The sequence below is a fragment of the Nicotiana attenuata genome, unplaced genomic scaffold (assembly GCF_001879085.1).
Source record: "Nicotiana attenuata strain UT unplaced genomic scaffold, NIATTr2, whole genome shotgun sequence".
NCBI classification, from domain to species: Eukaryota; Viridiplantae; Streptophyta; class Magnoliopsida; order Solanales; family Solanaceae; genus Nicotiana; species Nicotiana attenuata.
In genome coordinates this window covers 254,674-268,332 of record NW_017671063.1, presented here as the reverse complement: position 1 = coordinate 268,332, position 13,659 = coordinate 254,674, and the positions used below count along the sequence as shown (strand labels likewise).

Sequence of the window (13,659 nt, the reverse complement as noted above, 5' to 3'; positions counted from 1 at the left end):
AAATCCTGCAAATGGATCCATCCACTTGCAACGATGGATGTCTTCCATAACAGGTTTTGGATTGGTTATGTATCCATAACAGGTTTCAGATTGGTTATGTATCCATAACAGGTTTTAGATTGGTTATGTATTCATAACAGGTTTTGGATTGGTTTTGTAACAACGAAATGTTTCTATACATAGGTTCACCGATGAACCTATTCCATACTCTGAAACGAAGAAATAAATCCTCTCTTCTAATGTTATCCTTCTCTTCTATTATTAGTCCTAGTTAATTACATAGTTCTTATTATATTGCTTTTATTTCATAACAGGTTCAAGTAGTTTTCACATCTTCTCTTCATATTTTCTCCCCTCTATAAATTAGCCACATGTGACTGCATTAATAAATCACGTTTTAAGTGGGTTATACTCTGCAGCATAAGTAAGAATTTAATAGGTTCAACTCAATTCAGGTATAAATTTATGTGTAAAAAATTATTAAAACTACAATAAATAGTAGATATGAATTTATGTGTAAAAAACTATTAAAATTATAATAAATAGTAAATATAAACTTATAATTTTAAATATACTAACCTTAAATGCTTAACCCATAGAGTTGCCTCTACTCAGGCCACTTTATAGTTCGAGAGAAATAAGTATTCAATTTGAATTTTATAAAGTCACATATCTACACATTAAGTTTGTCATGAAAAAGTAGTGATGTAATAATATAAGGATATTTTGCCTTTGTTGATTCAAGATATTGAAGGCGCGTTTGAATTTGGACAACTTAAAAGTAATTTGGGGTCCAATGTCATAATTGTAAGGATGAGATCGTACAGTTCACTTAGAACCTTTTTAGCCATAGATTTTTTCAAAATAAATTTGAGTTTTATCATGCAAACACATGTTTGGCCATAGATTTTGTTTATATTTTGGCAAAATTTTAAATCCCAAAACCAGTTATATTTTTTAAAAATTGCCCCAAAGTTTTGTATTGTATAAAAGAACCCACCATTTATCATTTTGTAACAATGTTGCTTTGTCTTCTCGGTAGTGTATCATATAGTTCATTATAAAAATGATAATTTTGCATCAAATTTATTTATGTTCAGGACGATGGTTTGTAATAATATAATGAATGTTATTGATAATGGTACTGTTAGGTATTTGTGATAGTTTTTAGAACTTGTGAGTATAAGTCATGTTTCATGTTTCATGTTTTTCCAAAATAAAGTTGGGAAATATGTTTTAAAAATTGATGTCCAAATACATTTTCATCGTGAAACCAAACTTCACCCAAATCAGATTTTGAAAACTAATTTGAAAATCTATAGCCAAACGCTAGCTTACACGTAGCAATTAGCTAGTAAGACCATTTAAATCCTACGCCAGTACCCCAAATCAATCCTATTAGAAAAAGCTGTAACTAGAAACTTTACACTTTTTGAGAAACGTAGTCTTGTCGGGAAGCCAATCTAATAGTAACACAATCTCATAAAACACATAAATAAATTTAAAAGAATTGTGAAACGAACAGATTTTACTGATGTTGAGAACGAGGTTGCCTGCGAAAAGGTACGTCCTTCTTAATCACCACAACGTCTTTACCATCTTCCTCTTTTACATTTTCCACCTTACTCTCTGTTTTCTTTTTTGACACTCGAAATGCACTCTTCAATCCATTCATAAACCTTCGACTAAAGTTACTCTTTTCCGCTTTCATACTTTCCTCGTACGACACTTCTGATGAATTAGACGACCCAAGTATTACTCCTCTTTCTCTACCTGTAAGAATCCGAAAGCTCGCTGAGGAAACTGATCCAATTTGTCCTCTATCAATCTTATTCTCAGAACTCAATCGAAAACTAGCAGACCGAGCAGAATCATGCGTCAAATTACTCTTCGTGTTTTGATCTGATTCTTTAAGAAGCTTCCTCATACCACTCAACTCATTCTCCAAGCTCTGAATTCGCGAGCTCGTGGCATTCATCGCTGCCTTGAGCTGCGCCACTTGACGTAGTGCTGCATCTCGTTCGAGAATTGTACCTAAACTGACTTCGTTTTTGTTTTGGCGATGATTAATGTGATGATGGTGGTGGTTGTCGGCCGCAGTGGCGGTGAGGATAGAGCGACGTGTGTTTAATTGTTCCACAAACATGGCTTGGACCACAAACCTTAATGGCATTCTTGAGTTTTGGACCGCATGCATGAGAAGTTGAGGCGAGAGGATGGTACAGTCGATGTAATTGCACATTGCTATTTTTTCTTCATCTGATATCTTGCCCTTGTATTCCTGTTGAAATAAACAGATTCAAAAGATTAAAGGACAAAACAAATGGTAGGAAATTATTATTTAGACCCAAATTTTGAAACATTTTTATTGAATTTAAAGTTTAATTTTATCATTGATCCATGTGACTTGACGGTTTCCACGCCCATGATTATTGTAGACAAGTTCATTGATTTTTAATTGAGTCAGTAAATATTTTCTATATTGTGTGAATAAAATTTAAAACTAAGTTATGTAAAAATATTGAAACTATGTACGTGCGACGTCAAGGGAAAGATTTATTCCTTATTCTGGATCTGGATCAAGTTAATTAGTTGTGTGGCCTTAAAATTTTCTATGGTACACTCTAATACTGTCGTTATCTTTGAAGCAAATTTGTCATTTAATTTTGTAGTAGAATAGAACCTTTTTTTTTTTTTATTTGCACCGGGTTTCCGAGTCTCTAAGAGCCCCGACTAATTCCGGGGGTGCACAGGACCTCGGCAAGGAGTTTCCCGCAAGTGTACCACGGTTAATTCAGGTTTTACCCAGTCCGATGGCCCTCAGAAATTGTTTGCACCCAGTGGGTTTCGAACTTGAGACCTTGAAAGGGGGAAAACCCAAGGCTCAAGTCTATTGCCACCCGGCCATACTAACATTGTACACATTATCATATTACCTAAAACGTAGTCCCTCCGATCCACAATAAGTGAATTGCTTTGGGCACACCCATTAAGGAAATATTAAATTTTAGACAAAAATAGTTAGTGTGACTAAACTACCCTTAATTAAATATTGCAGCATAATTTAATATGAGAAGTAAAAGACTTTTTAGTGATACGTATATAAGGATAATTTTGAAAAAATAAATTAAATATTTTCTTGATTATATAAATGGATACTTATTTTGGACCAAAATAAAAAAAGCAAATTGGTCACTTATTGTGGATAGGAGGAAATAACATGCAACTGTTCATGTGGATATAATTGCCTGAAAAAATAAGAGACTACTTGGTACGACAATTTTTTTACATTGCTAGTATAAAAATTATTATACATGTTTCGTGTAGGTACTTTAAAACCAATTTCATACCGATTCCGCTCATTCTTTATACAGTGAGTCTACCAAACGATAAATTTTAAAGATATTTCTATCTTGAAATTTTGCAATTTTTACAAAGATCTTTCGCTAAAAATAGCCTCAGATATGGCCAATCAAAAAAAAAAGAAAAAACTTCAGTAAATAAAGCAAGTAAAGTATATAGCCAACTTACCTTAAGATAAAGGTCAACAACTCTATAGAGCTGGTCATGGCTTCCGCTCAACCACCGATTCATTGACTGAACGATTAATTGAAAATCCACGGGTCGCAACTCTTTAACGTCGTTGAGGCACCTCATAACGCCGTTACCATCGTCCACCAAACTCAACGCTTCAATACATCGACTCAACACTGACGACGTGGTTTCAGACTCCGGCAGCAGCGAAACGCAAGAACGCAACACAATTGATGCATACTCTCGGTTAACGGCAATTACACGGCGGAAATATGCTTCCGTTTTCTGTGCCAAGTTCTCGCCTCCCGCCATGTTATTAGCCTCCGTCATTTCTAGCAACTCCGCCGCCGTACGAAGAGCGGCGACGTTAAACGGCGTTATGACGATGTGCGCATCGTAACAAAACTCGGCGATTAAAGAAAATGTTTCTGCCGTTATCTTTAACGGCGGAGAGAGGGTTAATTCGGATTGGCCCTTCAGGTACCTTTTCAGAAATCCACTCCTTGCTGTCAACGGATCCTAAGGTAAATTTTAGGAAATTAGTAAATGCCCCCAACTTTTGCATTAATTGCGAAAAGTACACTTCAGTTTGTAGGCACAGCTCTCAAGTACATACCCAAAAATAATAAAAGCAATTTATAGTCTTTTATTTATGTACCGGTTTTTTTTCCAAAACGTATAAGTTGAATTAGATGGATTGCAAATTATAATATGTGCATTACACTTATTCTATTTATCTTGAAATAAACAATATTCCAAACCTTAGGAAACATGAAAAGAAAAAAGAAGTGCTGCTAATTAATGGCGAACACTTATGAGTAGCCCAAAAAACTAAAAAGTAGTACAATTATCATCCCTCTCACCGCATTTATCAATTTCGTTGTTAATATATTAGTAGTATAATACTATAATTTTTGCATTCTGACTTTCTCAAAACAAAAAAAAAGGGGGGGAATTCTAGAGATATGCTATTAAGAAATGCGCCACATTTGGATTATTACTATTAGAACTTTAAGTATAGATATTAGAGATGTGTGTTGAAACAATTTAACTTAAGATTACGGTAAGATACGAACAAATAAACAAATTATTGTGTCATCAGCTATAATTTATGCCTGTTCAGATTGATAGCGATGTAGCAACAACATAGCAATAAGTCAATTTTATATCCAGCAATTCATGGCGACAGTCTCTCCTGTTATTCATAATTCAAGATTGGAAAAACGTTTTATAATTTGCAGCTACACATATAGACAAAAGACAAGAAGCACATATCAATCACAAGTAAAATAAAAGAAAAATTGTCGAAGAAACAAAAGAGGACCAAAAAAAAAAAAAGACCACAGATTTCGTACAAAGCTCCTTTCTGATTCTCTTTTCCCATGGGAAAACGAAAAAGAAAAAGAAAAAGAAAAAGAAGAGAGGTGAATAGTGAATATATTTGGAGCATGAAAGTACCTTGTGTAGGCGAAAAAGTGACTCTTCAACATGTATAACTACATCAGTGTCATTTCCTGTAACTTGGGACCTTAAATAACAATTTCAAAGAAAAAAAAATTATAGAAAAAAAAATCAGAGAGTAAATCATAGCCCTTGAACGTAAACTGAGTAGGAATTTAGCAGTAAATTGTATACACCTCCAACCCCCGAGGATGATAATTACAACTAATCGTCAATAAAAAGTGACATTAGTAACTTGAAAAATCATAGTAGTAAGTTATTTAACAATTCTTGCATATTATGAGTGTATATAAGTTAAATTCTTACCAGGAGACAACCCGAGAGCGGGGAGGTGAAGGAGATGGGGAGATTTCTGGGGAGACAGAAAGGGAAGTGGAGGAATCTTCAACATCATCTTCATAGATAGTATTCACAACCCCTAAATCTGCCCAACGTCCTCTGATGGCTTCCATGGCCATGGCCTTCAATTTTCACCTTACAGTAGAAATCACTGCTGCTTCTGCCGAAACGTTACGTTGGTTTTTGTTTAAATTATTAGGGTAGTGGAGAAACCAAAGGAAGGGGGTGAAAGAAAGAATTATTCCCCTGCTGGTAATTATGTAGTTGGGGGCATTAAATGGTAACAGGTAAGGTAATAAATGCCTTTGCCTTAATACCCTTTTGGTTGGAAATTCAAAAAAACTTGCTTTCTTTGATGATTCTCTTCCTAAACCAGACTTTGAAATATGATTTGCTTTCTCTTGTAATCTCAACTTTCCTTAGAAATCCATGAAGGTGCATATGATGTGTAGTCCAAATGGCTGGAAATTTCATTGGACGGAAGACAAACAACTATTTTACTAAAAATAGAATGAAATCATGATGTTTTGTTTTACGGTTAGAAAAGAGAACGATGTATTACCAAATGGCAATGAAAAGAGAATGGCATGTAGTAGACTATATACAACTTACACAAATTCAGAACGTAAAAAAGAGAAAGCTATTGAAGTTGGGAAGAAGCCATCGCTTTCGGGAGCGGTGCATGTAGTTGTGCCAAATCAAACTAAATAGGAGACTCATTCAAAGGGGTGTAAATTGAGTAATTATTATTATTATTGTTATGGAATTATCATAATTCTTTTTGTTTATATTTGCATTAATGTATCAAGGGTTGCTACGTTGGTTGACAACTAGCAATATTGTCATTTGTGATTCATTCCCCAAAACAATATATAAATAGAGCAATGATTAGTTTTTATATTTGTTTGACGGTCAAAGAATATTTTAGGTAGTCTAAGTAGGGATTTTATAGGATAAGTATGATCAATATTTTATAAGACGCTGAAAAATATAACTGAAGAAATTATTACTAGCATTTATAGTCATTAGTTTCTTTGTTGGTCAATGAGATTTTTAAGTAGCTTTAATAAGGTTTTGGTAAGAAAGTATTGCATTGAATTGGGAAAAAAAAAAATTGTAAAAATTGCATTGGGCGCCCTATTTGGTCGCCTCTTTTTAACCTGTAGCCGCTTTGTTTTTCTGTTTGCACATGTACCCGTTTTTTTGTTAAAAGCCTTTTAAAATGACTATTTTGCCCTTCTTTATTAAAAGACTACTTTCCCTCCAAGTATACGTCAGTCCTCTACTATCTCTGTCTCTCTCTCCCGTTCTTCGCGTTTTTGATTTGTTCTTCTCTGAAATCAAACGGTTTTCGTCATTCTTTTTGATTTTTCAACTGTTTGTTCCCCAATAACATTACGTATAATCACAGGAACATTGCATTAACTTTCTAGGTTTTATTTTAGTATTAATTTTTATGATTTAATTTCTGGTTTTGGTTTTGATAGTCATGCTAATTGAATGGTTTCCCTTTTTTTATTTATGATAAAATAGTTTCCTAGGGTTTAGTTTGATTAGTGCATTAGTTTTACTTTTACGATTGTGTTTTTAGGTTTTTTGAACGTGTGTTTGTGTTTTTGATGAAAATTCTATAAATTCTTCAGTGATTTTTGGAGATGTCGAAATTTTTAAAAATTTTGAGAGTTAAATAGATGATACTATTAAAGTGTAATGTTTATAATACTTCAAGTATACCTTAGTTTTAGGAGGTGAAGTTTTGTTTCGTGTTTTGTATTTTTTGTTATATCTTTTATGAACTTCAGCATTATTTTAGAGTTGAATTTGTGTTTTATTTTTGTAAAAACTACAGCATGTTTTTGCTGAAGTTTTTGTTTTATAACTGGTGAGCTTCATCATTCTAGGAGCTGACGTTTTGTTTTGTATTTGTTGAACTTCAGCATTTAGGAGCTGAAGTTTTTGTTTTATATTTGCTGAACTTCAGCCTTCTTAATTAGACTGAAGTTTTAACTGATTTTTTTGATAATGTTCTGACATTATTTTTCCTATCTTTTACTTTTTTTTTGAACAGATGGCATCTACGAAATCCAAATCACCTGCAAATTCTAAAGCACCAAAAAAACGTAGAATATGCACAGGTCCTCCAGTCCTTGTTGCTCCACCCACAAAACCAGGGGATAGATGCTATGAGTTTCGAGATTGGTTTAAATGTCGTGCTTACTGGAAGGGGAACCACGATTTGAAGAGTTTAATTGCAACTTTCTTGACTCCTGCACAACAGGATAAGCTTAATAATGATACATTTCGGTATATTATGGCTATGGAGAATTTTAAATGCAGCATGAAATTGGTTCATTGTTTGTGTCTTTCTCGAATATTCACCAATGATCGAGACTCCATTAGTTTCAAGATTTTTGGCCATGATGTATCGTTCACCCTTGAAGACTTTCACATTATGTGCGGTTTGCGGATCACAGCACATAACGTTGAAAAACCAATTAAACGAGAGAGCAAGATTCTGAAGCGCTATTTTGGGAAGTCTAAGTGTGCGATCTTGAAGGACATTCGAGATTTTATGTCCCAGAATGAAATTCAAAAGGATGATGTGAATTTCAAACACGTATGCGAGAGTGATGAAGATGCTGTGAAGCTTATGGAAATTCTTGTTGTGGAGTCTATTTTGTTTGGAAAAAAGAATGAATCAACTGTGTTGGAGGAGTATGCAGCTATTGCTGAAGATGATAAGGCTTGTGCTGAATATCCTTGGGGTAATGTGTCTTATGAGAAGCTCATTATCTCAATGAAACATGCACTGGACAACCAGGACAAATATCATTCAACTGAGTTACTGGTGGTGGATTTCCATTTCCGTTATGTGCTTGGTTCTATGAGCGCTTCCCAGATATTCGGGAGAAGTATTTAAGAGAGGACGAGTACCTTGATGCCCCTCAGGTTCCCAGGATGTTACGTTATATATGTGAGGGAGAGCCTAAATATAGAGAACTTCATGAGGATTACTTCAGTAATCATAGTGTAAGTTAATTTTTTTTATTTTTGAAGTTGTGTTAATATGTTGACGTATTAGTTTTATTTTATTTTGATAATATACTTTTTTGTATTAAATAGAAATATCGAACGTTTAGGGTATTGGATATAATTCCTACAGAAGAGGAATTGAATTCAATGCCTTTAATTAGACAATTACCATGCAGCCGGATTCGTTCAAAGGTACTTAATGCGGTTCCTTCAACTGGTGAATCACCACGTAGTCGGAGTCGATCAAAAGAAGCCAATCGAACTCCTGTAATTGGCGAATCACCTCGTATCCAGAGTCGTTCTAACCGTTCTACAACGGCGTTTGACAATGAATTAGTCAACGGAATATGTTCTGTAAGTTTTGAGCTGAAGTTTTTTGGTTTTGTGTTTTTGTAAAACTAGAGCATGTTTTAGCTGAAGTTTTGTTCTATTTGTGATGAACTTCAGCATTCTAGTAGCTGAAGTTGTGTTCTGTATTTGTTGAACTTCAATATTCTTTTATATCTGAAGTTTTGTTATGTGTCTCTATACTAGAGGGTAACGATGGAGGTGAAAAGGCATGTAGAAGAAGAAAGACGCATGATCGCGAAAGAAGTTGCCGAGCAGTTTCAACCGGATGAGCGATCTGCTATTGTGGATGCGGTTTTTATAAAAGTCAAGGTAAGCTAATTTATAGAGAAGTCTTTTTTTCTGAAGTTTTTACAAATGAACTAAACAACTACAGCATCTGCTGCTGAAGTTTTGGTTAAAACTTCTGCTTTTTAGGCTGAAGTTTTGGTTAAAAGTCGTAACAAAAGTGTCAACTGTAGGACAAAAACTTCAGCTTATTTAGTGCTGAAGTTTTTACAAATGAACTAAATAACTGCAGCATCTTCTGCTGAAGTTTTTGGAAAAGCTTTATGACAAAACTAATGAGTCCAGGACAAAAACTTCAGCTTATTTAGTACTGAAGTTTTTAGAAATGAACTAAATAACTTCAGCATCTTCTGCTGAAGTTTTTGAAAAAGCTTTACGACAAAACTATTGAATCCATAATAAATCTTCAGCATATTTATTGCTGAAGTATTAGCAAATGAACTTAAAACTTCAGCATCTTCTGCTGAAGTTTTTGAAAAAGCTTTACGACAAAACTATTGTATCCAGGACAAAACTTCACCAAAATAACGTTATGAACATCGAATTAAACCTCAAGATCAATGAAATTTCTCAAAACTTCTTAAACATCAAATTTTGCATTTAAGGTTCGAATCACGTCAAATGTATTCCGTTTCTTACCAAACTTTACCGACAACACATATAAATCATATTGAACCTGTACCGTGCTCCTAAACCATAATACGGGCCCGATACCACAGGTTTCACATAACATTTCACTTTCAAAAATCCTTTATATTTTTCAGAAAATAATTTCTTTCAAAAATTCATTTCTCAGGTTTGGGACCTCGGAATTTGATTTTGGGCATACGCTCAAGTCCCATATTTTCCTACGGACCCTCCGGGATCGTCAAATCACGGGTCCGGGTCCGTTTACCTAAAATGTTGACTGAAGTCAACTTAATTCACTTTAAATCCAAATTTTATCATTTTTCACAGATTTTCACATCTAGACTTTTCGGCTACGCGCCCGGATTGCGCACGCAAATAAAGGTGATGCTGTCATCACATTCTCCACCTCAAAAACAACCGTTCGTCCTCGAACGGACATAAGAAGGAAGTACCTGAGTCGGGGAAGAGATGGGGATAACGGCTCCGCATATCTGACTCGGATTTCCAGGTCGATGCCTCAGCGGGCTGACCTCTCCACTAAACACGAACAGAAGAAAAACTCTTTGATCTCAACTGACGAACCTGTCGGTCTAGAATAGCTACCGGCTCCTCCTCATAGGACAAGTCCTTGTCCGACTGGACAGTGCTGAAATCTAACACGTGGGATGGATCACCATGATACTTCCGAAGCATGGACACGTGAAACACTGGATGCACGGCTGATAAGCTCGGCGGCAATGCAAGTCTATAAGCCACCTCTCTCACTCAATCAAGAATCTCAAACGGGCCAATGAACCTAGGGCTAAGCTTGCCCTTCTTCCCGAATTTCATCACGCCCTTCATAGGCGACACTCGAAGCAATACCCGCTCGCCGACCATGAAAGCCAAATCTCTAACCTTGCGGTCGGCATAGCTCTTTTGCCTGGACTAAGCTGTACGAAGCCTGTCCTGAATGATCCTGACCTTGTCCAAGGCATCTTGTACTAGATCCGTGCCCAACAACCGAGCGTCTCCCGGCTTAAACCATCCAACCGGCGACCGACACCGCCTACCATATAGAGCCTCATAAGGAGCCATCTGAATACTCGACTAGTAGCTGTTATTGTAGGCAAACTTTGCTAGGGGCAAGAACTTATCCCACGAGCCTCCAAAGTCGATAACACAAGCTCGGAGCATATCCTCCAAAATCTGAATAGTCCGCTCGGACTGCTCGTCCGTCTGAGGATGAAACGCTATGCTTAACTCAACCCGCGTGCCCAACTCTCACTAGACTGCTTTCCAGAAATGTGAGGTAAACTGCGTACCTCGATCCGAAATGATAGAAACGGTGCAGCACGGAGATGCCAAGCAGGTCACACTAGGAGATGATGGAGTTTTGAGAATGCAAGGTCGTATTTGTGTGCCTAATGCGGATGGACTTAGGGAGTTGATTCTAGAGGAGGCCCATAGTTCTCAGTACTCTATTCATCCGGGCGCCTCCAAGATGTATCAGGACTTACGGCAGCATTACTGGTGGAGGAGAATGAAGAAGGACATTGTTGCGTATGTGGCTCGGTGTTTGAATTGTCAGCAGGTTAAGTACGAGCATCAGAGGCCTGGCGGTGTGTTCCAGAAGATTGAGATTCCTGAGAACAACTCTTCTTCTAAATCGATTGTAAGTCAATTTTTACTAGTTTCCTTCAATCATTAACATCTTTTAACATGATTTCAACTCAAAATCAATGATTTTTATGGGGGAAATTGAGTGTTTTGGGTAGAACCTAGGTTTTTCAAAAAAAAAGGGATTTGGACCTCGATTTGAGGTCCGATTTCAAAACAAACTATATATTTGAGTTCATGGGTGAACGGGTAGTCGGGTTTTGGTTCGAACCTCGGGTTTTGACCATGTGGGCCCGGGGCTGATTTTTGACTTTTTGGGAAAAGCTTTAGAAAACTTATTTCCATGCATTAGAAATTGTTTATTTAGCATTCATTGATGTAATTAAGTAACTTGTGACTAGATACGAGCGAATTGGTGGTGGAATCACGAGGTAAAGCTATAGTTGAGGCTTGAACTGTGTTCGTGGCATCGAGATAAGTATTTGGTCTAACCTTAGCTTGAGGGAATAGGAGGTTGGTCTGTATGTTATATGTTATGTGTTGAGTACAACGTATAGGTGTGGTCATGAGTATCTATACGTCGGTGTCGAGCATGACCGTGAGTCTTAAATTGAAATTATTGTGTTATTGAGGACTACTATGAATGCCTAATTTGTGACTCTCTAGGTTGAGCAAGGTTTATAAATATTCTCGTAGAGATTACTTATGGTTGAACATTGGTGTTAGTTGAGGTAGTGGATGTTGGAACAATTTTGATTATAGCTGATTTTCCCTTGCCGGGATGTGTTCATTCTGATTGTTGACTCCCTTGCCGGTATAGTGTAGTTCTTATTGACCCCTTGCCGGGACTCTTGTTATGGTTGTTGTGATTGTATATTTGGATCGGGTTACACGCTGCAACAATGATATATTAGGATCGGGTTGCACGCCGCAACAATGATATGATTGGATCGGGTTGCGCGCCGCAACAATTGTTGATACAAAGTGTTTATGGATTGGATACAAGTTCCTTATTGTTTCGCTGTGAATTCTAAGTTGTCCTTATGCTTTTGTTCTCGATTTACTGTTGATACTGATATACCCCGCAGCATGTACCCCTCCCATTTTTATTTGTTTATTTCTATTTTATTTTCCGCTGCATATTATATAACTGCACAGGTTTATCTGTAGTCTGGTCCTAGCCTCGTCACTACTTCGCCGAGGTTAGGCTAGGCACTTACCAGCGCATGGGGTCGGTTGTGCTGATACTACACTCTGCACTATTTTGTGCAGATCCCAGTGCTGCAGATTTCGGACCGCAATGAGGTTTCAGCTTTCTACTTACCAGGCGACCCGAGGTAGTCCTGCAGGCGTCCGCAGGTCTTGGCGTCTCCCTCCATCTATTTTCCTGCTTCTCTTATATAGTTCTAGAGACAGTATTTTGTTATTTCTTTTAGACCCTTATTTATAGTACTCTTAGACAGTTTGTGAAGTTGTGACACCAAATCTTGGGTAGTTTCGTTATGGGATGGTATTAGTAGTACTGTTAAACTTGAAACTTATTTCTTTCGCATGTTAAATTATGCTGCTATAAATTGTTGATGCTAAGTCATTAAATAAAATGAAAATGGAAAACAGGTTAAATAGTTCAGTTAGTTGGCTTGGCTAGCTTTCACTTCTAGGCGCCATCACGACTCCCGAGGGTGGGAAACCGGGTCGTGACAGAACTAAAAGCCTTCAGCATATTCTGCTGAAGTTTTAGCAAATGAACTAAATAAATTCAGCATGTTTCAGCATGAAGCTTTAGAGTGCATTAATTGTATAGTGTACAGGAGTAAACGTAACAAACACAATTAATGTAGTAATTATTTTTGCATTGGGGAATGTGTTAGTGTAATAATTACATTCCTGTCACATTCATGCACGTTTTTCATTGGACGTTTAAAATTCCTCTATGCCTTTCATACACCATGCAGAAGTTTTTTTCGCCTATATAAGTATGCTATCCTTGTGAGTTTATTCACTCAAACACATATATTTTAGGAGATAAAATACAAAAGGGAGAAAAATGGATGCTGTCATCAGGCAATTCATTGACGAAATTAAGCAAGATATCATAGAGGCATTCGAGGTGAAACTGGATGAGCTGATAGACAAGTACAATAGGGAGCTGGAAGAATCAACACCAAGCTTGATAGGCTTGAGATGCTGGCCAAAGATGGCTCCTATGATAGTCTTGGTGATGTAGACGCTTGTCCATCTGACAATGACGACGATGATGATATGGACGATTAATTTTTTTTTTGGATAATCCTTTTATTTAAAGGGTTATTACCTTATTTCTTTCTTTATATAATTTTAATTTATGTTTTATTTTATTTAATGAAAGATAATATTTTCGTGCGTTTCTTTTTTAATATTAATTCTCTTTAAACTCAGAAAATAACA

At 36.3% G+C, this 13,659-nt stretch overlaps 2 protein-coding genes across 2 annotated transcripts; one reads left to right on the top strand and one right to left on the bottom strand.

Annotated features, from left to right (window-relative positions):
* Nucleotides 1-1,372: 1,372 nt before the first annotated feature.
* Nucleotides 1,373-6,054, bottom strand: LOC109205623 (BTB/POZ domain-containing protein At3g49900). The gene is made up of 4 exons (XM_019368339.1): nt 5,302-6,054; nt 4,993-5,062; nt 3,532-4,053; nt 1,373-2,281 (listed from the first exon to the last, which is right to left on the bottom strand). Exons 1-4 carry the CDS (start codon nt 5,451-5,453, stop codon nt 1,529-1,531), a joined length of 1,497 nt encoding a protein of 498 aa, XP_019223884.1. The 5' UTR covers nt 5,454-6,054; the 3' UTR covers nt 1,373-1,528.
* On the top strand, nt 3,957-8,403 carry LOC109205616. Its single transcript, XM_019368332.1, has 2 exons — nt 3,957-4,058; nt 7,403-8,403. Exons 1-2 carry the CDS (start codon nt 3,957-3,959, stop codon nt 8,252-8,254), a joined length of 954 nt encoding a protein of 317 aa, XP_019223877.1. The 3' UTR covers nt 8,255-8,403.
* Nucleotides 8,404-13,659: the final 5,256 nt, after the last annotated feature.

Coding starts and splice junctions, on each gene's coding strand:
- LOC109205616 (XM_019368332.1), top strand. CDS start 3,957: ATGTTTCTGCCGTTATCTTTAACGGCGGAGAGAGGGTTAATTCGGATT. Junction 4,059..7,402: donor TGCTGTCAACGGATCCTAAG/GTAAATTTTAGG, acceptor TTTTTTGAACAG/ATGGCATCTACGAAATCCAA.
- LOC109205623 (XM_019368339.1), bottom strand. CDS start 5,453: ATGGCCATGGAAGCCATCAGAGGACGTTGGGCAGATTTAGGGGTTGTG. Junction 5,063..5,301: donor CGCTCTCGGGTTGTCTCCTG/GTAAGAATTTAA, acceptor TTGTTATTTAAG/GTCCCAAGTTACAGGAAATG. Junction 4,054..4,992: donor CACTTTTTCGCCTACACAAG/GTACTTTCATGC, acceptor AATTTACCTTAG/GATCCGTTGACAGCAAGGAG.